General features: G+C 52.7%; 2 protein-coding genes across 2 annotated transcripts in view; one reads left to right on the forward strand and one right to left on the reverse strand.

Moving 5' to 3' along the window:
* TTC29 (tetratricopeptide repeat domain 29) overlaps positions 1 to 18,241 on the forward strand; it is a 157,890-nt gene extending 139,649 nt beyond the window's left edge. Inside the window, exon 10 of the mRNA XM_072863409.1 lies at positions 17,646 to 18,241. Coding sequence (XP_072719510.1) covers positions 17,646 to 18,241 — 596 coding nt within the window. The remainder of the gene's footprint in view (positions 1 to 17,645) is intronic.
* A 2,108-nt stretch (positions 18,242 to 20,349) lies between these two features.
* Positions 20,350 to 22,031, reverse strand: POU4F2 (POU class 4 homeobox 2). The gene is made up of 2 exons (XM_072862276.1): positions 21,708 to 22,031; positions 20,350 to 21,291 (listed from the first exon to the last, which is right to left on the reverse strand). Exons 1-2 carry the CDS (start codon positions 22,029 to 22,031, stop codon positions 20,350 to 20,352), a joined length of 1,266 nt encoding a protein of 421 aa, XP_072718377.1.
* Between the last annotated feature and the right edge of the window lie 880 nt (positions 22,032 to 22,911).

The raw sequence follows: 22,911 nt of genomic DNA on the forward strand, positions 1-22,911 counted from the left end.
GATGCCCCATGGTATGGAATAGCCCTTGGGCCAGTTGGGGTCAGCTGTCCCGGCTGTGTCCCCTCCCAGCTTCTTGTGCACCTGGCAGAGCACGGGAAGCTGAAAAGTCCTTGACCAGTGCAGCAACAACTAAAACATCTCTGTATTATCAACACTGTTTTCAGCACAAATCCAAAACATAGCCCCACACCAGCCACTATAAAGAAAATTAACTCTATCTCAGCTGACACCAGGACAGGTTTCCAGATTCAGAGATTGAAGCAAAGTCCATTAGACCTGTAATCAGTTTTTATGACAGTCTTTGAGCAAGCAATAGCTTTTGCGATAGTAATAACTCAATTAACTGGTTTTCTTCAGGATTGCAATTTGAGTGACTAGTTGACATGTGACAATACGATTTCTCCCTGTTAAGGTATGGTAAAAATGTATCATTAACTATCTCTTATTAGACCATTTTTGATCAAGATGCTGTGTACATGCAATGTAAATACAAATACCTCAATAATTTCATTCTTTTACTTAGAGGTCTTTATTGTCTGAACACCAAGTTTATTACAACAATGTTCATTTAGAATGTTTTTACAAGGCTGAAAAGTTGTTTAGGAATGGTCCTACATGCAATTATGCACATACATAAGCATACAAATCTCTTTACTGAGTGTTAAAAAGAGGTAAACATTTTCTGAAATGCAGGAAGAGAAACAGGACCATGAATTAAATATAAACAATAATAGTATCCAGTTTACCCCTTCTATTTTAATGCCATTGATATGAAATATGAAAAACATTATAAAAACAGCACAATTTTGCAAATATTATCTGAAAATCACATTAATCTGCAAACTCTTCTAATCTTGATAAGTATAGCAGGACTAGTTGTAAGAGGTTGTTATTGTTAGATATTTGGAATTTCTTTTATCAGAATACTGTAGAATTAAACGGTGTATTTGAATTTATCCTTCATAGTAAAAAAATATATAAAATAACATAAACTAAGCAGACATTCTAGAAAAGGCAATTATCAATTTTTCAAGGGCAAGTTTCTAAATTCTTAAGGGTTTTGAATCTCATGTACAATTCTGCAGTGACTGAACATTCTGTGTATGTGTCCCAAAAGTTATTATGCAGTTCTATTGAACAGCATCCATGATCATCACTATTTTTGCCAATCTGCACTCGTTGCTGAGTGATAACTTTTGTACCCTTGTGAAAAAATGGTCACAAATTAATCCTCTAGAGCATCAGCTCTCCCATAGTTTTTAACAACAATTTTTAGTCATAAAGCTTTTAATAAAAATAAGGGGACTTCTATCATGCTATAATAACGTAAACGCAAGTTGTGTTCTTCAGAGTCAGGAAGCTTCGGGAGAAAATCATGTTTATTGAGCTAAATGTACCTGCCTCCCATCCCAGTAACGATTTGTCTGACAAGTAACCATCTGTCTGGCAGAGTGCAGGCATTGTTCTGCTCCTTGCAGACTTTTTCAGCGGGAAAAAGAAGGCTCTGCTTTCCCCTTCAAATTAACAGGGCAAGGAGGTTAGGCAGAATGTTGTTCCACACGTTATACTTTGGACAGGATCCTGGAATAAACCTCTCAGCTGTTAGAAGCAGTCAGAGCTCCATGGGTCACAGGCAGGCCTCGGTGTGACGCCTCGCATGATCCAGCTGAAAGCACAGTGCTTACTGATACTTGGCTTCAGTATCAACTCAGTATTTCTTTAGAAGAAAAATCACCACTTTCTGAATTACCAATGCTTCTTCCAACATCACTTTTCTTTGGTGATCTCTTGTCAGACAGGGTCCTGCTCATAAGATCTGCTGAGATCAGAGCTCAAATTAGTATGATGGAACTTTTGTCCTTTGTCTCTTTACATGAGAGATGCTCTAATTTCTTTGAGGAGCTCCTCATATGGAACTGAATTACTCTCCACTCTGCCTGGGTCATTATCATCGCAATCCTTCCTCCAAGTTTTTCCAGGAAGCCTGCAATCCCCTGATCCTTAAGACTTTGCAATCAGAAAGGAGGACTCATGAGAGAGTATGAATTGCAGCTGCAAGTTTTTCTGTACTCTGAGAAATTATAGGCATAGTTGACTTTAATTAAGTTAGGAAAGCAGGTAAATCAATCTAGCCTATAATGCCAGTTGTCTGTTTCAAAACAAAGACTTGTCAAACATATTATAGCAGATGAATCTCTGAATAGTTCTGAATTGATGTCTCTCAAATCTACATCTTGTGGGTGCCTAAGGTATGTGAGACTGGCTATTAAGACTGCTTTTTGAATAGGGTTTTAGTAGGTTTCACTGTGGATGTATCAGATGGTATTGACTAACAATTCATAGCAGAGGGGAAGGTTGTATCTCAGAAAGGATTCTGTTTATAATTATGAAAAGCATGTTTTCTGACCATTAATAGGGTATATCTTGTTAATTATGATGATATATAAGGTATTTCACCTGTGAAGCCATTTAGCAAATTAATGTTTGAGTCACAGAAAGGTCATTGCCATTCTGGAAGGAATCCATTCATCTCTAAATAGGCCATCCAAATATAGACTAAGAAATACACTATATATAATTACCTAGAAATAGATGGAATAAATAAGATTGATGATAGGTATTACTAAAACCACACTTCAGTTTCCTGATAGGAAAAAGTATAATGTAACTGGAAGAAACAATAATATACATGTAAAAATGCAAGAAATAGGTTAAAGTCTTTAGTAGTTGTGTGAGATTCAGCTATTACGCATGAGGTGAGAACTCATCAGCTTTCAGAAATGGTGTACATCAAGGACTTTGTCCTGAGATTCAGTCAGGTATTTCTGAAGACAGCTCCTACAAAGAAGAGAATGAGGACAATTTTTTTTTTTTTTAAATGTGTCGTGTTTGACAGCATAGCTTCATAGTATCTCTATATTTGCCACACCTATGCTTACAAGTAGATAGAATGTATGTGCTGTCTTTGAAGATAAACAAATAAACGTGTTAGTGAATATTTCCATGTATGAATCTTCTTTAGACACAGGCATATCACTGAAGAGTGATGCTGAGCATGAAGGAGCCCAGCAGCTATGGTGGTAAAGCACATTGCCAGGAGTTTAACCTTAGGAGATAAAAGATAAACTTCTCTTTCTAAACATTTAAGGTTAGGTTTTAAAGCTACAGAATAAAAGTTCAGAATGGCTATTGGTCAAGTGAGCTCTCAAGCCCATTTAGCAGAGGAGGAAAAAGAGAAAAAGGTGCAAGTGTGCCTTTAATTGAAAGCCTGTTGTTTAATCTTAGCTCAGCTGTGGGACTGACAAAGTGAGTCCCAGATTCATAGCCACTTGCTGCAATGCTGGCTTGGAGGAATTAATCTCAATAGGTGAGAAAGCAATTTAGTAACCAAAATCCCCTGTCCCCATCCCTGCTGAATGAGTAGGTTTGTTTCACCGAGGTTAACAATGAAGTTACCTGTTTGCTTCATTACCACACGAAAGGCAGACAACTTTGCAACAAGAGCAGCTTTCAAGCGCAGCTAAGCTGGGTGAGATCTGAAGTGCTGGCGATGGCCCTACCTGAAGTCTCTGAGAGCTGAGGGTGTGCAGCCTCAGAAGAATTGCCCAGCTCTTTGTAGGATCACGAGGCAGGGGGGGAAGTCTCAAGTTGTCCCAGCAGGTACCCACTCTCCAGATCAGCTCTGTAACTTGGCTACCTGCAGTATGGGTAGACAGAAAACTGGTGGACAGCAGATTTTCAGTAGCACACGAAAGACCCAGGGGCTGGGAACTTGAGCGTCTTAGGAGGAGACTCTGGGAGCAGCAATAGCTCCTGGATCCTGCTTGTCTCTGAACCCAGCTAGCACTGAGATCTTCTATCCCAGACAAACTGAGGAGAGGTAAGCCTTGTCTCTGGGAGGCAGCTTCCTTCAACACCAGCTTTCGTAACTGACACATTTATCCCCCAATTTAGGACATACATATCCATATACAGGGGTTGCTACCTCCTACACCGAGCTATTCTGTCCTTGGCAACATTGCTCCCTGGTCTTCCTGGACTGTTTCAGAAAACATTGCCCTATCTGGCCACAAGTTCACCATTTGTAATTGAAGTGGCTTGAATCTGGACCTAACAACAGCAGTGCCTCTAAAAACCTCTTCAGAGAACCCTCCCTGAAGCATGGTGGTCACTGTTATTTTCTCCTGTTTTCTTTCATAAGAGTTGTCTGCCTCCCGGCTCCTCAGCATCAGTTGGCTGAGAAAATTAGACACCCTCCCTTTCCACATGAGTACCAGGAAATCAGTTTCCCTGGCATCGCTGTCTGCTTTCTGGGCAGACCGGGCTCATGCCAGGCTCACAGTACAGATTAAAACAAAATTTATTTATGATAAAGGAAGTTCAGGATTACCTGGCTTCTGTCTCCAGGCCCCAGTCTCTCACAGCAGCCCCTTTAACTTTTACATTCTGAATTGCAATGAGCTTTCACATCTGCTGAGCCCTGATACTCTCAGAGGAGCTCTGTGATATTAGAATATTTTGATGAATTAGAGCCTTTGCTCTTGCTTTGCCTCTCCCAGACTCTCTTCTGGGAGAGCAATATCACCGATGCATTCACGTTTTGCAGTGCATTTGGCAGAAATGGCTAAACAACTGTTTGAGATGGGGACAGTTAAGCAGAAAGGGGAGAGGATTTATGGCACTTTGAATTCTTCCTGTCACGCTGAGATCCAGCGCTAACATACCCTGTTCATGTGGGGGGCAGGGAGGGGTGCATCTGGCCTTGCCAACAACAACAGAGTAGATCATGTGCACGGAGCCAGCGGTGAGTCGACAGCCACGCAGGCTTGTAAAGTGTAACTGCTCCTGTGCTGGCTGTACGGAGGCTCTAACGGCAGCCAGCAGCTCCCTTACGTGGCAAATGCTCTTTCTTTTAAATGATGGCTGTAGGTCAGCCAAGTGGCTGTTGTACCTGCTACGCCACCGGAGCCTGGGGCTCTACAAAAGCAATACAATCAGTGTTGGCACTGCGTACTCTGTATAACTAAGGGGGAACACCAGGAACAAGTCTTCCTGATGTGCCTGTGGGGGAAGTCCTCGCTAGCCAGAGTTGATAACCCTTGTGTGAAACCAACCTGGACCAAGCCAGCTCCATCTCCTGAAACGCAAACTTGCAGGCCAGCAAAGGTGACTCTGGCAGGGGCAGGAAAGATGTCCAGGATCAGTGTGAATATTTTAAGTGCAGTAGAAGCCAGTTAGACTTTCAGATGTTAGGACTAAGAACCATCTTTGAGATAACTTGTGTGTACCAGGCTTGGCACAGTAACTGGGGACCGGGAGTGCTGTGCTGGCACAAGCTGCGGGCATGCACATGTGCCAAACTGCCTCAGAGCAGGCAATGTTCAATCAGTGTTGCTGGTTGGGGTCACTCTCGTAAGTCATGTTCTAGGTTTTTTTCCTCCTTCTTCCTGACGAGAAAATTGCAGGATAGTGGAACCTGCCTAGAAAATTACTTTCTGAGACCATCTGTGCCAGAAAACTTGGTAGTTCATGCAAAGTAAATAAAAAACAGGCTGTGAAGGTGAGTGAAGTAAAAGAATAAAACACTAATATATTTGCAAAAAGTATGCTTGCCTTAGTCACCCCCTCTGTTTCTCCCAGATCCCACATCCCAGTGTAGGGAGCTGCAGTATTTCCATCAGTGAGACAATGCACTTTCCCTTGAAAGCTGCTGGATTTAATCTCACCATCAGATGGTGTGACTCGTTTCTGCAGTCCCTGTTGTACATTTCTTAATATCAGACATGAGAGAAATATCTTCAGGATTGTGAGTGAGAGTGGAGTTAACTATTTTTTCAAAGGAAAAAGACGCTGGAAATATATAGTGGTCTTCATCAGCTGAAAGAGCATGTGAAACCAAAGCCAGACTCCTGGGCTGCACATGATGAGCCTGTCATGGTACTGACAAAGTGCACCAGAAAGAGGCTGTCACACCTCTAAAATAGAGCCAATTCGGTTCAGCCAAATCCAGGTGTAGTTCAGAGCATTTGGCCCAGCACGCAGCTGCCTGGAGGTGGCCACATCTGGTGAGTAACAGCTACACCTCCGGAGAGGAGAGGGCCTACGCCGGCTGCAAGGCTGTGCTGCCTGCTGCATGAATTCATCTTCCATAACATAGCAAAGCTTTCCTCCACCTTTTGTGGTGCTACAGTACCTCCACAGAGCTGTATGAATGGACAAAAAGTTTCATGTAATAGTTTACGTTTCCTCTCACCTTCTGTGAGACCAGCGCATGTACATAGTCTGCTTTAAATATGGTCATCATATGCGTTGTCTCAAATCATTGTATAGGTCAAGTTCTCCTGAGAGCTCTGTTCAATGAAGACAGGCTGAAGTCCTTTTACTTTTTGCTCTGGTTTCTGAGCCTTTGAAGTTTGTTCAGGGTGTACACTAAAGCTCTTTCCTGCAACAGCTTTCCTGCAATGAAAGCTGCAATTCTCAGGTCATCGCTTGACTTCTGAAGCAAAGGCTCAAAAGCCTCCACAGGTATTGCAAGCTGAAGTAAAAATCTGCATGTGGTAGCCCTGAACTATGTGTCTTCACAGCTTTGCTTCCTGGTGGTTGTGCTCAGGCCTTTTGAATTCCTACCTGTAAATCATCTTCAACACTTTTGAAACACAAGTGTTCATAATGGTTCTGTGAGCTGAAAAAGTTTATTTTATAGTTTAAAGTGGTCCTGCCATCTTTAGCTGTTCTTTTGCATCCCTGCATAATGATCATCCATTTGGGGGGAAAGTACTTTCCAGGATTTTGTCTGTTTTGCCATGACCGGTTCCTTGGTTAGGAGCTTGATGCTCTTTTCTCACCTTTTTCCACATGCAGCGTTGCAGCGTTTAAAAAATTAATCTGTTGATCAGGGAGATGGATATTCACACCAGAACTAAGTCAGACTCTCACTCCCCAGCAGAAAGGCTTTGGGTCGAGACCCAAATACAAATTACAGTAAAACTGAGATTTTGAGCCTGCTTTATTCCTTGCCCATTCGCACTTCCCTCTCCACTTTTCCTTGTACTAATTTGTTTCCTTCTTCCCCTTCATTCAAAGTCTCCCCTCTGTCTTCACAATTTTGATTAACATTGGGTTCTGCAGAAGCTCATTCACCCACCCCTCACATCACCTGCCAAAAAGCTGGCATATGCAGTTTCTTCTTTATGAGGAACCACCACCTCTTTTCTCTGATTGTCTGAAACCACTTACTAACCAAAGGTAAGTCTTTGGTATGTCTCCAAAATGATCATGCAGTTGTTTACATTCCTAGGAAAAATGAAACTGCTCTGTACTGCTGAAAAGTGAGTAAACTCATTGTCTGTGTGCATATGAAAAAGTGGGTAAGTTCTGTTTATCTGTGTTTATTCTTGACTTCACAACTGTTTTCCCCAGTTTTCAGGTGTCAGCAACCTTTGAGACAGCAGGATTTGCTCTGTATTACTATAGCCTGGGATTTTGGTCTGTCTACTTTGCTTTGTAGCCTTCCTTCATTGTTAACCTTGTATGCCTGCCGCATGAAGACTTGATACAGATGAGAAATAAAGATGATGAGCTATTTCTAATTAAGCTTTGCTGCAAAGAGATGATTTGTAAAAGTTATGTTATGCCCTCAAGAAGAAAGAAGGTACTTAAGCCTAGAATATCACTGATGTCTGTACACCAGCCTGCTGCTAAATGCCTGCCGCTAAATGCCTGCCAAACTCTGCCCTTCAGAAACTCGGACCCTAATCTTCAGACCTGGCTGTGGGGCGCGCTAGCAGATCTGTACATCAGAGCAACGTGATCAGTTGTAAACTGGTAGTGCTTTTACCCAGTATCATCCACAACTGCCTCCCCATTAATTCTCTCAGCCCGGAAGCACCCTGATGTCTCCTTAATAGGTGTTAGCATTATTTATAGCAATTTACAGGTGTGCTGCTAAAAGACCAAACTGTAAATCACCTCAAATGTTGTTCCATGATGAAGTGCCTCTATATTATTTAACAAATTGTCCCAACATGACTGAACGATGCACAATGGAAAAACTTGCCACAGAAATGTAATATTGAAAAGGCCGCCATACTGCGTATTTAGTTTAGATTTGTAACTGCAATTGATATTCTTCTGGCAGTTTTGTGCTCCAGGAGTATTTTCAGCTTCAGAAAAGAGGAGTACTTCTAACCTGGGTGTGTCAGTGGGGCAATACGATGACTAATACGTGTGACTGTTACACAGCTGACGTTGCAGAGGTATTTGACACAAAAAAGATCGGGCTGCATGTGCGCATTTTAGTTACAGCTTACTGCCTAGAGTGTAAGGTAGCAATGTTGTTTTACAGTGTATGAGAGTGATTCTGCCTCAGTAGAAAGAAGATTGAGGTGTGATGAAATGCCAGCCAAAAATGCCTACAGATACCACAAAAAAAAGAACTACACATGTTCTGAGATGTTGGTCCATCGTATTTGGCCTCAATCTGAGCACAGTGCTTTCCCGGATCAAGGCTTGTAATTTTGAAATGAGAGGAAAGGTGGAGCAGCACCTTTTTCCTAGAAAGCCCCAACTGAAAATGAACCATATCAATTGTTATATTGGTCCTTTTTCTTGTGCTTGCAGGTGTTTTTCCTCCTTCATATGTGCAGGGTACCATTATGTGCTAAACAGCTTCTGTTTTTTCTTTACTCAACCAAGGACAGTTTAAAGACTGTCATGCCTGAAACATACACCCAGTTGAGATCTCACTGGGTGAGATCTGGCACAAAACCTAACAGAGCAGCCCGGCACCAGCAGCCAGGTCAGCTGCCAGTTTCCTCTGGGCAAGAAAACTTGCTCGCAAACACCCATAGGCATATTTGGAAGGGCAAAGGAGGGAAGAAGGGATCTGCAGGGGTGAAGGGAGGGTTGGTGTCAGCACTTCCTTCCCAGGGATTCAGGGTTTGGAGGTGTATGAATTAAAGAGTCTTTTCTAAAGGTAAGAACTGAATAGCCCTGGCAATGTCTCTGTTGCTTTTTAAGGAGTAACTTTTTTTTCAACTTAACCTTTTGAGTTTTCTCAGTTAAATCTTAACATCAGTCAGAGCTCTTGCAATGTGAAGTCCAAGATCTTCTAAAACTATTGGTGAGGATGTTTGAAATGTTACGACAGAAATGAAGCGTCCGTTTCCATGTGGAAGATGGGGCTGTGTGTGTTCGCACATGTTCGTGGGCAGGAGGACCCACTTAATTAACGCTGGCCTCAGACAGCAGAGCTGCATTCAGGCTGCTGCTACGTTGGGAGGATGAGGACTGTTGCAACAGAAGCGGTCCGGGTTGGGGCAGGAAAGGGTGAAGGAGGTATCCCGGGTATTGAAATGCTCACCCAAGCAGCGTCTCTTCTTCAGGTGGCTCAGTCACAGATGGGAGCCTGGCTTCCTCTGGAAAGCCTGGGGGACCATGCTCTGCATGGCTGTCCCTGTCTGTTTGTACCTCTGTCTGTGCCTCCCTCGGCCTCAAACTGGTTTCAAAACTGTTTTAAGTCTACTTCAAGCCAATGGAACAGATAGGGAAAGGGCTTAACTGTGAGTATGTCCTCACAGATTTTGTGCAGCAAAGCAGCTGACGGAGGGGACAGACCCCATATGTGTCCCACACAAGGGAAAAGGCAGAAAATCACACATGTACCAGAAAGCCTGCCCCAGGCAAGAGGTTTTATTAACGCTCCATCCTTGGGAAAAGCATCACTCGGAGTTTGTGCCTTATTTGACAGCAGAGAACCCAACCAAAAGACCTGAGTCCAAGGGAAGTCAGCTTTCGATGTTCTGCTGCCGCTCTGCCTCCCCGCTGCGGTACCCCTGAGGCTGAGCTTTAAAAAGAACTGCTGTGCTGCTGCTGGGGAAATAAACCACTGCTTGCTGTAGTTCTAGGTGAATGGGTGTTTCGTTGGGCATATCATACTCCCAGTGTCCTGGGAGTAAGATATTCAAGGATGTTACTGGTTCAGCTTTTTGGAGGTGCTGTCAGATGGGGCAGGGTTGGTCCCCTGGTCTGAGCGCTCTCCTAGGACTTGGGAGACTTCTTTACAGTTCCTCATCCATCCCAACCTCCTCTGTTTTTCCCTGCTGTTAAGGTGAGGTAGCAGCATGTCCCTGCCTCCTGGGGCTGTTGTGGGGATCAGTATGCTAAATACTATGAGGCACTCTAATACTGCCAGAGAGAGGGGCAAAAGCACTGAATTGCCATAAAGACCCAGAAAGAATTGTAAAACTCTAGGAAAAAAAAAAAAAATAAAAAAAAGCAGCCAGTCCATTGGGATGTAGTGTTAAATACACTGTCACTCACCCCCAGCGGGGTTTTCCCTTTTCTGCATGTGCTCTTCCACGGATTGCCACTGCTCTTGCCATTCGAGCCTGCGACGTGTATAAAACAGGACTATGGCAGCACACACAAGCGCTGGGGTTTTGACCGTGTGGTTTTGTTCACAGAGCACCGCTACCTTGGCACTAGAAACCTTGTAAGTGATGTGTTTTGCAAAAATAAATAAATAAAGGAGCGAATGAAAATGTCATATACATAAATATGCCACAATAAGTTTAGTCTTTGGATCAAAGTGCTCAAAACGAGACAGCTTTGAAACAGAAAGGTAGGAATCAAAATTACACATCCCTGCATATCAGCTCGTATGCCAGCTGTTTAACTGAGGCGTACATACCATGGCTAATTAAATGAAAACATTTTAACAGCTGTCTAAAAAAGTAAAACCCTCTCCCCATCTTCCCGGGGCTGCCTGGTACACCATCCCCATGGGCTGCCCAGGGGAGCGGCCACTTGGCTCCAGCCTACGCCTGCCCCATCTCCACTCATTGGCACATGTGTGGGGCCACCGGGCACACAGGGCTGCTCTGGGCTCATCCAAAGGACGAGTAATAAGATCCTTGGCAAGGTCCGCACCTCACCGAGTCTTGGTGCCATTGACTCACAAACCTGCGTCTGGGCAAGAGCCCATCGGCTGGCTGGCTCTAATCCAGACTATTCAATGAGTTAAAAGTAATGCTGGCTAATTCAAGGGGACAAAGCAGCTCAGCGGGTTGAGGGGAGAGGCGCTGGCTTTCATATCCAAGCCAAACACAGCCCGACCTCCCCAGCAGGGGAGAGGCTTTATGGAAGAGAAAAAGCTTTAGGTAAGTAGTGGGTGGTCTCTGGTGGCTGCATCCCTGCCAGTCTGCAGAACCAGCTGGAAAACGTTGTCCAGCCCTGGGGCCAAGCGGCACTGTGTGACTGCTAATTCCCCTCCTCTCTTCCCCTTCCTCCGCAAAACTGTGTGGGCACAACCGAACTGCTTGCTTGGAGCAGATACTGTCCCCAGCCCATGGCCAAGCATTGCCTGGAAGGATGTTTATCGGCTCCAGTCAGCATGGCGGATGCAGAGCTGTTTGTGGCCAGGCTGGTGCCCCTGTCCTGCTTTGTTTGCTGGTGTAGGCACAGCCAGGAGGTGCTGACCACGATGCTAGCCTGGGCTCTGGGGGGCTGCACTGGACGGCCTCCCAGGATCCCATCTCCTCAGCTATACTGGGAGGATGGTGATACTCCCCTGGTAGTGCAGGTGTTGACACAAGCCCCAGCACTGGGTTTTAATAGTGCCCTGAGGAGGGCCGGCAGCGATCGCACAGCCTGTGCTGCATCAGCCATCACCCCTCTCTGAATGCGACTGCCCCAGCTGTGGGAGGTGAGTGGTTTCCCCAGCCTTCCTGGGCAGACAGGGATTAACCCGGGCAGAGAGGCAGAGACCAGACACACTGCCCATCGACCACCCCCAGCCCACTGCTGACATCCACCTTGTATCTGCCTATCAATGGAAGCTGAAACGAAGAGTGGTTTAAATTGCAGGCAGGTGGGAGGGTAACAGGGAGCAGGCAGTCACCCCTGTGAAGCTGTCGTGGGTGAGACGCATCAGTTAGCAAGGGGATCCTAGCTGGGCCCCCATCGCAGCGATGCCCCTTCTCCATGAGGAAGGGCCAGTAGGAAAGGTTCACGGGCATCTTTGCATAAGGTATTTAAGTACAAGAAACTGGAGAGAGTTATGTGTCAAGGTACCAGGTATGTCCATTCACAGTCATTTTTAAAGATGCTGCATTTTAAGAATGTATTCTTAAAGAATCTGTATTTCTAAAATGAAGAGCAATCAGGAAAGAAATTTTACAATTCAGGATGTAAAAACAATTTCAAAAGGTGACATCTTTTGCTTTTTTTTTTTTTTGCATAGCATCTGTTGTGTGTAAGTGTGTGTGTGTTTGTGTGAACCTGTGGGATGGAGGCTTTTATTATGCTGAGGTTTGTGCAAGCCCTCCTCACTACATCCTTCTTTGGCCTGCTGGGCTTCATGTTGCTGCCTGGTGGGCGCTGTCACGCATGTCACCGCCAAAAGCCCCCCCCACAAGAGCTGCAGCCATTACCAGGGTGGGAATGGGACCTGTACACAGCTCATTCACTGCTGCACACTCACCATTTCTGCCCACAAAATAAGGCAAGAAACTGAACTGCTTTTCACTTGCTTAAAAGCTGTAACCACTGCTGCCATAAAATGTTGTCACCATTGTAACATGAGACTTTCCCATGGCTTTCCCTCCCCATCTGGCATGGGCTGACTTGCCCAGCTATGTTTGACGCAATGGTTTTTAATGGCTTTGTTAAATACAGACAAAGCTATCTCCTTGTAAAATGCCCCCCCAAAAAACATATGTTCTCAATGCTAAGTTTATCCCACCTACTCCCATAGCTTTCCCTCCAAAATAATGTGATACCACAGGCAAGAGAAAAACTACAAGGGTTTTGAGTGAGCAGATGGGTAAGAAAGGGCTTTCCACCATGCAATGAGCCCTTCTCAAATCCAGCAGGCCACACGTGTGCCCACACACACCCTGAGAGGACTTGATCCCCAAATGCCACGTGCAAACGGACAAGGAAAACACATGCCAGCCACATGCATGGCAATGTGCCGCTACGCTACATTTCCTGCATGTTCCTGGTGGCAATAACTATGAGAACATCTGTAAGTACGATTCAGTGCGTCAACCTCATGCCTTCCAGTTGCTCTTTGTGCCTCGTGTTTGCCTACCCAGGGCGATGCTTTCTCTCGTCGTCCTGAAGGTATTTTTCTCTTCCTCTACCCAGAGAGTGTCTGGGACCAGTATAGTGGCAGTGGCTCTAGGACAGGGCTCACGTTGCTGGCGATGACCCTGTGATCTGCAGAAGATGTGTCCAGCTCTTCAGGAGCAGCACTCTCTCGCGTGGGGGCCAGGGCCGTATGCACCCAGCCCCGCACAGATGGAGCTCCCCCCCCAAGCTCGCTTCCCAAGAGGTGGGGAGGGCTGGATGCAGCCGTGTGGCTGCTTACACACCATGCTCCTGGCTGGAGAGGAGATAAATGTTCCCACGGGTGTCAGTGTGTCCCTGGGACCGTGCGGTGCGGGGAAGTGAATGTCTCCTTCATACAGGCGTGTGCGGAAAGCCGGTTAGAGCCCCTGTGGGGGCGTTCGTGCCGGGGTTTGCCGGGCTGCGGCTGGGTTTGAAAGGCCGCTGAGATCTGCACGCACACAGCCCCCCGCAGCCCCCTCTGCCCTGGCCCCTGACCGGCACTCTCTGGCGGGTTCCGGGGGCAAAGGGGCCTTTCCGATGCGTGGTAAGAGTTCCCCCCTGCAGGGCGGATTGCCGGCGCCCTCCCCACCGCGGCCCGAGTGCCGCCGGGGCAGCGGGCGCCCCTCCCCGGGGCCTCGGGGCGGGCGCTGCGGGCCTCCGTGTCCCTTCCCCGAGGGGCGCCGGCCCCGCCGCACGGCTGTCACCGCTGCCTCCTCCCCGTTATTTACATCCGTCTTTAGCAGTCTAATTACCCGCTTTATTGCTTTCGCCCGGGGGAAGCCCGGGGACGGCGGCGCAGGGGGGGACCCTCCCCGCAAGCCCCCGCCGCGCTCCGCTCCGCTCCGCACCGCCCGGGGGAGGGGGGGGACACCCCGCTCAGCCGGGACTTCCCCCTCCCCGCCTGGTTTTCAGCAGGATTTCGGGCGGGGCGGGGCGGGGCGGGGCAGGGCAGGTCTCCGGAGGCGGCTGGGACCCGCCGCCGCGCAGGGCCGGAGCAACCCCGGGGGGCCGGCGGAGCGCTTCCCGGCAGCCCGCCCTCAGGGTGGTGCACCGACGCGGTCTGAAGCAGCGGCGGAAAAAAACCGACAGAATAGATGGATTTTCAGATAAGCAGCGGAGGTAATTTATTGGCCTTTATGCTCTTCCGATGGCGCGGGGGAGAGACGGCGGAATCGTGCCTGCGCATCATTAAGCGGGTTTACTCCGCCTCAGCCAAAAGAGGTTCCCCCCCGGCCCCCCGCTGCCGGGGGATCCCCCGCGCCCCAGCCCGAGCGCGGAGGCGAGCCCCGGGCCGCCCCCGGCCGGGGCCCGGCGCCACGGTGAGGGGCCGTCGCGCCGGGGTGCCGCTCCAGCAGCCCCGGGGGGAGCCGCGGCCTCTCCCCGCTCCTCCAGGTTGTCCGCGGCGCACTTGCTCTTCCAAACTCATCTAAATTACATCAATAACAGAGCGCACTCTTTAATGAGCTCTCAACTTTAAAGACTTGAAGGATATTAACAAGCCGCTTGACAAATGGTGCTTAGAAGCACATTAAAGACGCTGCTAATGGAGCGCATAATGACGGCTAATTTTCGATCAGATATAAATTAGAGCCCCAACAGTTATTTGCCTTAAGGACTTTATGTAAATGATCCTCTTCTGTATAAACGGGGAGGCGAGCCGAACCCAGCCTCGCCGCGCTGGTGAGCGGTGCCGCAGCCGGACGGGGCGCGCAGCCCCCGGCCCCGCCCGCCGCGGAAACACCGCGGGGCTGCGCGGGGGCCCCGCCTGCCCCTGCCCCCTCCCGTCTCTGTGTCCCGTCCCCCCCCTCCCCCGCACCGCGGCACCAGCCTCCCCGCCCCACGGGCGCCCGGCGGCCAAGCGCGTTTGAGGAGGGGGGGGGGGAGGAGGAGGAGGAGGAGGACGAAGGCTCGTCCCGCTCCGGGGCTGCCTGCGGAGGGAGGGGGCGGCTGTGCCCGCCGGGGAGGACGGTGCCAAACGCCCGCGGGGGCTGGGGCCGGCCCAGCCCGCCCCGGCCGGGCAGCGCTGTGCCCCGCGGGCTCCGCGGCCGCGGAGGGCTGGGGCTGCGGCAGGGGCAGGGCCGAGGCGGGGGCCCAGCTGCGAAGCCGGCTCCTGCACACACACACGCTCCCGGGGCTGTCCCAGCTGCCGCCCGGCGCTGCTGCTAGCGCTCTTTTCTTCCTCCGTTGTTTTGGTTTGGGGGTTGTGTTGAGTTCGGGGGCAGGTTTTCGGTTTGGGTGGGGTTGGTTTTTTTTTCCTCTTGCTTTTAATTTTTTTGGCAACAAGTGCCAGCTGGGGGCCCGGCCCTGGGACAGGGAAGGCGTGACCCACCCCAGCACAGCGGCCGTGGCTCCTACCCGCCCGCCCTGCCCGGGAGCCGGCGGCAGCCCCCGGCAGCCCCCGGCCCTGCCCGGTCTCCGGGATGCCCCCGGCACCGAGGAGCCGTGTGAGCAGGTCAGCAACGCCCCCGCCGCGGGAAGGGGGTCCTGGCTGTCTGCGGGCACCCGCGGAGTTTTCCTGGGGATTTTTTGGCTGGTGGGTTGGGATTATTTTTCTTTCTTCCCCGCCCCGCTTACTTGCGGGGTGTTCTCCTCCCTCCAAAAACCGCGTTTACCTTTGCGGGCGCGCCGAGCCGCCGCCGCGGGGCAGGTTCCCCTCCTGCGCCGGGCTCCGGGCTCCCTCCTCCGGGAGGGCCCGGGGGTCTCACCTGCCAAAATAACAATAACAATAAAGGGGGGAGGGAGGGGAGCGTTCTCCCTCCGTTCTCCCTCCCCCCCGTTACCGCGCCGGGACCACAAACCAACCGGGCTTCCCTGGGAGCCGGGCGGCTGCTGGGGTCTGCCACCGCCGCGCTCAGGGGGGGACCCCCCGGCCGGGGGGCCGGGCTCCCCCCGCCCCCTCGGACCAGCAGCTCCCCCCCCTCCCCCCCGAGAGGGCATTTTGGGAGGAAAAAACGGCGACCCCCCATGCTTCCCCGTGCAGCGACCCGCGGGCCGGCGCGCGCCGCCACTCGCCGGGCTCGGCCCCGCCGGGGCGGGACGGGGCGCGGGAGTTGCGCGGGCGCGGAGGGCCCCGCCGGCGGCCGTACTCACCCGGGCGGCCCCGGGGCTGCGCCTCCTGCTCCGCGCTCGCTGCCCCGATCCATCGATTTGTTCCTGGAAAAACGCGGCGCATTCTTATAGCAGCTACGAGCAATTAATATTGCATTAACCCTATTTAAAAAAAAAAAAAAAGGGAAAGGGAAAAATCCGCACCCTTTCAAAGCCATCTATTATTAACGCGAGTGTAATTGGAGACCCAAGACGTGGGTGTGTGCGTGTGCGTGTCGTGGGGCAAGGCAGGCAAACACAGGCGTGACAGTGTGGCGGGAAGGCAGGGGAGCCGAGGGTGGCTAATATTTAATTTCAGGTCTGTGGTTTTCTAATTCGAGATTAAAAGCAGTCACGTCTTTGAAGCCAGACACTTGGTGTAAATGTACAGTTAAAATATTCTATTCCACAGTCCCCAGACAGGGCTCTGCTACTCCCAGGCTTCATTAAATTTTAATTATCATCCCAGACTGAAGCAAGGGAAGAGGGGGAAGACTGTCCACCTAATTGCAATTGATAAAGGCAAGGAAGCCTAGATCTTTTTCCTCGCCGTGCACGCACAGCAGTTGTTGTTGTTGTTTTAATGCGGGCAGAGCCCGGCGAGGGCAGCGTGAGCGTCTCCACCTATAGATCTGCTGTTTACAAAAGATGCACGTGAAGGAAAGCCGGGAAGTGATGTTGTGGATGGGTGTTGGAGGGGGGAGACACATCAGCTCTTGGAGAGATCTGGCGAAAGATCAACGGAAGAGACAGGGACCCTCATTAGGGCTCGGCAGCTTATTGTCTCTCAAAACAAAGCGCGCCGGTGCCTCAGACCTTCCCGGCCCGGGCGGCGGGGCCGAGCGGCGGCAGAGGGGCTGCCCGGGTGCCCGCCCCGCGTCTCTCGGACCCCAGGAGCCTTCCCCCCCCTTTTCGTTTGTTCATAATCTGCATGTGTGGGACAGGCAGGTACGGGGACAAGTCGACTAATTGTCCCAGGGTTTTAATTTGGGAAAGTAGAGAGCAGTCTATCTCCAGGCAGTAAAAGGTAAAAAATAAAACCCACCGCGTTTGCTTTCTAAGCAGCTTCCTATTATCACATCGCCACTTAATTTTATTTCCATTCTCTCCAAGTTAAATAGAAAGCCGAGCTCACAGGGGAGCTGCCATGTGCCTACAGACTGGGGATGTCAAGCAGAGAGACTCACTGTGCAAAGTTAATTTCAATTCCCGAGGAGGATTTCACATTCTCGCTCGCTCTGACCCACAGTAATTAGCTGAGATAACTAATGATTACTTACTTATTCCTTGTAATTATCTGGATTTAATAATTCGCTGTGTAATTTATTAATTCGCCCGTAATAGCCTTTAAGTGAATGGCTCATTTAAGAGGGCGAAGCGGCAGTTCAGGGGCTGTTCGCCGCCTGCGCCTACTGACGGTTTTGGGGGCTCTCTGCTGCTTTCAGGGGTCCGACTGGCCCGTGTCCCCGCCGGGCTGGCTCGCTCCGGCCCCCCGACCCGCCGCTTTCCGCCCCCTCTCTGCCGCCCCCCCGCCCCCCGGCTCTTAAAACGACCCCCGCCCCCGCGGAGGTTGCGCGGCAGCCCAGCCCGCGGCGGGGGGGGGGGGCAGGGAGGCATTTCCCCGCCGCTGCCCACGCCGGGGGGAGGTCCTGGTGGGGTGCGCAGCTCCAGCGGTTGCGCGGTCGGCGGGGCGCGCAGGGGTGCGCGGGCTCCGCGCAAGGACAGCGCCACCCGTCCCAAACGGCTGGGGAGAAGACAGGCCGCGCTGCGCGCCCGCGGGATCGCCCGGTACCGTTGCGCTAGCAACGACGGTAACGACAGCGGCAAGCGCTGGCCGGGCCGCGGAGGGCCGGGAGGGGGGCCCGCCTGTGCCGGCCGGGGAGAACGAGGCGCTGCCTCCGCGCCCTTCCGCGCCTGCGGAGCCGCCGCCCCGGCCGTGCCAGCAGGCCGGCACCCTCGGAGTGCCCGGGCGGCTTTGAAGATGAAGCTGGAGCCGGTGGCTGGGCGGAAATATGAATATTTAATAGCGGCTCGTGTATGATCTCCTCTCCCCCCTCCTCGCCCGCCGCCGTCGGGTTTCCCCGGCTTTTGTGAGCGCCGCGCGGGGAAATCACTTTTTTTCTTCCCCCCCTTTTGTTTTTTTTTTTCCTTTTTGCGCGCGTGTGCGTGCGTGGCACCTTTGACTCCCCCGCGCCGGGAGGCAGAGCGGCTCGGGCAGCGGGGGCTCGGCGGGGGCACCCCAACACCCCCCCACCCCACAGCCCCCCGGCACGATCACAGCCACGCACACGGTCACCCGCGGCAGCCGCTCGGCGGGCGGGGCGGGGCGCGGAGCGGAGCGGAGCTGTCCGTGGTGCTGCCCCGGCAGCGCCGGCACCCCCGGGCCGCCCCCCCCCCGCCCCGGGGGCCGCAGCCGGGGGGCAAAGCCCCCGCCTGGCCGCGGGGTCCGAGCGAAGGCCGCGGCCCGGAGGGTCGGGCAGAGGCTGGCGGTGGGAAACAAGAAGCAGCAAACGCGCTTTGCCAATAAAACGTTAAAACCCTTTTTTTCTTTTTTTTTAATGAAAGACGATTTAACAACATTTAAAAATAACTTAGTACATTACTAGAATAAATAAACCTCCTATTAACCGGAAAAAAAAAACCAACCCAAAACCAAAAAAAACCAACGAAATCGGGTCAGGTACAGAAATTAAGACTTCAAACAGTCTCGGATAGAACAGCGATACAGCGGGATCTGTAAGAATATATCTATATGTGCGTCAACGCCAATGAAATATTTACAATACATACAGGTACCCAACCGAGTACCCTCGTTTTATTGTTGTTGTTCCAAAAGAAATGTACCAAACCAGTTGTGAATTTACAAGCAGTGCAGCCTCGCTCGCTCGCTCCCTCTCCTACAAATTTAAATTTGGCTTTTCTACAAACAGACCTCCAAAAGGGACTTTCCTCCCTTGAAGTGGAAAAGTATTGCAATTAAAGGTAATAAATAACCGACCGACCAAATAAATAACGGAATAAGCAATCGGATAGATAGATAAATAACCGAGCCGGTCTGAACACCGTCGCGATACAGCTTTGAAATCGAGAAAGACGGATATTGTGCTGGCAAGAAACCCGAAGCGACAACCCCCCCCACGCTGTCACCTACGCGGCCACGTCCTTTCTCGCTTCGGGAGCAGCGTGTGGTGGGGACAGTGTGGGAATCCCCATTAAATATGTAACGCGGTAAACAAATACCTCGGACAGTGAATCAGGCTACACAAATAATGTAGGACATCTACTATAGGGTGCCGACGCCGTACGAATAAGAATACTCGCCAGAGAAATACCTTAGGTTCAGGTGACAATTTACAGATGGCCAAAAGGGACGTTCAGAAGAAGAAGAGAAAAGCTCACGTTCATAAATCCTACCAACACAAAATATTTGATTCTCACTACCCTTTTTTTTTTTTTACTTTTATCAAGACTTAGATTAAAGAGGTGTAATTAATTAGAATGAGCACAAAATGAAGTTGCTAGAGAGATAAATTAATAATTTACAAGGGGTTGTTTGGCAGTAATCTAATAATAGCTTTTGAAGACCAGTGAACACAGCAGGATCAGCTCTTTCCCTAAGCGTCATAACTTCAGAGAAGGAAAAGGATAATAACCACAGTAAAAATATATATATATTTATATATTTATAATACGCAGTGTAAATGCAGAAAAACCTGCCATCTGTGTTTTTTTTTTTTTAAACCATTCTTATTATTATTTAAATCAAAATACTTTTGAGACGTCTCTCGCGGCGCAAGCCTCAACTCTAGATTCAAGTTTGGGTCCCGAGAAAACCGTGACATTGCGGGCACCCCGCTGCCAAGGGCACCCCTCTGCCAAGGGCACCCTTCGCGCTGGCACCCAGGCGAGGTCTGTTAAGAATAAAAACCAGCGGTACTTGCCGGGGCGGGTCCGGGCGGCGGCTCCGCGGGGAAGTTCCCCCGAAAGTTGGGCGCGGGGCGGGCGGTGGGGTGGGCTGGGGCGGGTGGGGGTTTTTCCTCCTTTCCTTTTTTTTTTTTTTGGCCGTTGTTGTTTATTTAATTTTTATTTTGATTTTTTCTTTTTTTTTTTCTGTGATGGTGATGCGGTCGATTCTCCTCCGCTGCCGGCTCAGATGCCGGCCGAGTACTTCATGCGCTTCTGCTTCTGGCGCTGGTTGCAGAACCAGACGCGGACCACGTTCTTCTTGAGGTCCAGCTTCTCGGCGATGGCGGCGATCTTCTCGGAGGAGGGCCGGGGCTGGAGGGCGAAGTAGGCCTCCAGCGAGCGCTTCTCGGGGGCGGCGATGGAGGTCCGCTTGCGCTTCTTCTCCGCGCCGCTGAAGAGCTCGGGCTTGGCCAGCTTCTCGCGGTGGGACTTCTCTGCCTCCTCCAGCCAGGCCTGCAGGATGGGCTTGAGGGCGATCATGTTGTTGTGGGAGAGGGTGAGGGACTCGAAGCGGCAGATGGTGCTCTGGCTGAGGGAGCCCACCCCCGGGATCTTCAGGTTGGCCAGCGCCGACCCCACGTCGGCCTGGGTCACCCCCAGCTTGATGCGGCGCTGCTTGAAGCGCTCGGCGAAGGCCTCCAAGTCGCGGGGGTCGGCGTCCACGTCGCTCATGCAGCCCATGTGGGCCGGCAGCCCGTGGGCGTGGGCCATGCCCAGCGCCGCCGGGTGCATGGGGTTCATGCCGGCCATGTGGGGAGCGTGGCCCGGCGTGGAGACCACGGCGCCGTCGGGGGCTGCCATGGCCCCCAGAGCCAGCCCCGGCGTCAGGTGCTCCAAGAGTTCCCCCTCCAGCGCCTGGTGGGGCTGGTGGTGGTGGTGGTGGTGGTGGTGGTGGTGGTGGTGGGTGCCCGACAGGGCGGACGGGTGGGAGATGGGCACCGAGGAGGAGGAGGCGGCCGAGGTGCAGGGGATGGTGTTCATGGTGTGGTAGGTGGCGTCCGGCTTGAAGGGGCTGTGGTGCGGCGGGTGGTGGTGGTGGCTCTTGCTCGGGGAGACGATGTCCACCGCTGCCAGGGCTTCGGCGCGGGCCAGCAGGCTCTCGTCCAGACCGCCGAATATATTGCTCTGCAATTGCAAATAGAAGGCACACATAACGCTCAGCAGGGAATTCGCCTCCCCGCGCACTCCGCCGTGCCACTAAAACCTTCCCAGCATGTTAAAAGAGAAATCCTGGAGAAGGGGGGGGGGGGAGAGGAGAAGAGGGAGCGAGCGGGGCGAGGGAGCGGGCGCGGCGCGCAGCCGCTCGCACAGAGGCAGCCAGCGGCGGGCGGACGGACGGACGGACAGACGCACCAGCCGCACGCAGCATCCCAGGTCATAAAAATTAATACGGGCGGCAAGAGCCGCCGCATGCATAAGTTGGGCGAGCGCCCGGCGGCGCCGGGTGATTTGCTGCGCGGCCATGAAAAAATCATCAGGCGGATCCGGGGGGCCGCCGAGGGGCTCCCCTTAAAGCGGGGCGGCGGGCGGCGGGCACCTACCGGAGGGGCGGGGAGGCAGGCCCGCCGCATCGCCTCCGCGCCGCCGCCGCCGGGGCCGGAGCCGGAGCCCGAGCCGGAGCCGGAGCCGGAGCCGCCGCTGCCGGGGCCAGAGCCGGAGCCGGAGCCGGGGCCGGAGCCGGAGCCGCGTCCGGCGGAGCCGCCGGTGCCGGTGCTGCTGGGGGAGCTGGCGGCGGGGGCGGCGGCGCCGGCGGAGGGGCAGGGCGAGGCGGTGTGCAGGGCCGAGTACTTGGTTTCGTGGAGGCCGCCGCCGCCGCCGCCGTGGGGGAGGCCGAAGGGCTGCTTGCTGCTCAGGGACATCATCATGGTGCTCGCCGCCGCCGCGGCCCGGCCCGCCGGCAGGCGGCCGCCGGAGGAGGGCAGGGGCGCGGGGCCGGGGGCCCGGACCCCCCGGAAAAGCCACAGGAGCCCCGGCCCCCCCCGCGCTCCCACCCCCCCAAAAATAAAATTAAAAAAAAAAAAAATCCCACTCGCCCCCCAGCCGGCTGCCCGAGCCCCGCCGGCGAGGACGCGGCCGGGAGAGGCGGCTCCGGCGAGCCGGGGATGCGCGGGGGATGCGCGGGGGATGCGCGGGCTGCCTCCCGCCCGCCCGCCCTCCGCCCCGGCGCTCGCCGCCGTCCGCCGCCGCCTCCGCTCCGGCGCCGGCCCTCGCCTCTCGCGAAGTGCCCTCCCCGCCGCCGCGCCGGTGGGTTTTACTCTCTCCCCTCCCTCCCCTCCCCTCTCGCCTGTCACTACAGCCCAACTCCTCGGGAAGGGCCCTCCGCGCCTGCCTCCTCGGCCCCGGCCCCCTCCTCCGCCGCTCCCTGCCCGCCCCCCGCCGCCCCCGCGCCCACGCCCACGCGTGCTCCCACACTCACCGCCGCGCCGCGCCCCGCCGCCTCCCGGAAAGGGGAGGGAAAAAGCCAAAAAAGCAAAAAAAGAAAAAAGGGGGGGGGGCGACACCCCCCCCTCCCCCCGCCCCAAATCCACCGTCCATTAAAAAAACCAAACAAACGTAAAGAAGAGAGAAGTCCCGTCCGGGCTCGCAACGAGCCCACGGCCACAGAGCGTCCCGGGCGCTGCCCTGGCACGGCTCGCCGCTCCGGCGAGGCGGCGGGGGCGGCGGGGGGCCGCTGGCCGCCGGGCGCTGCGCGGGGGCCGCGGAGGGAAACGCAGGGAGCGGCGGCCGGGGTCTGTCCCCCCGGGG

Source organism: Ciconia boyciana, chromosome 5 (genome assembly GCF_034638445.1).
Source record: "Ciconia boyciana chromosome 5, ASM3463844v1, whole genome shotgun sequence".
NCBI classification, from domain to species: domain Eukaryota; kingdom Metazoa; phylum Chordata; class Aves; order Ciconiiformes; family Ciconiidae; genus Ciconia; species Ciconia boyciana.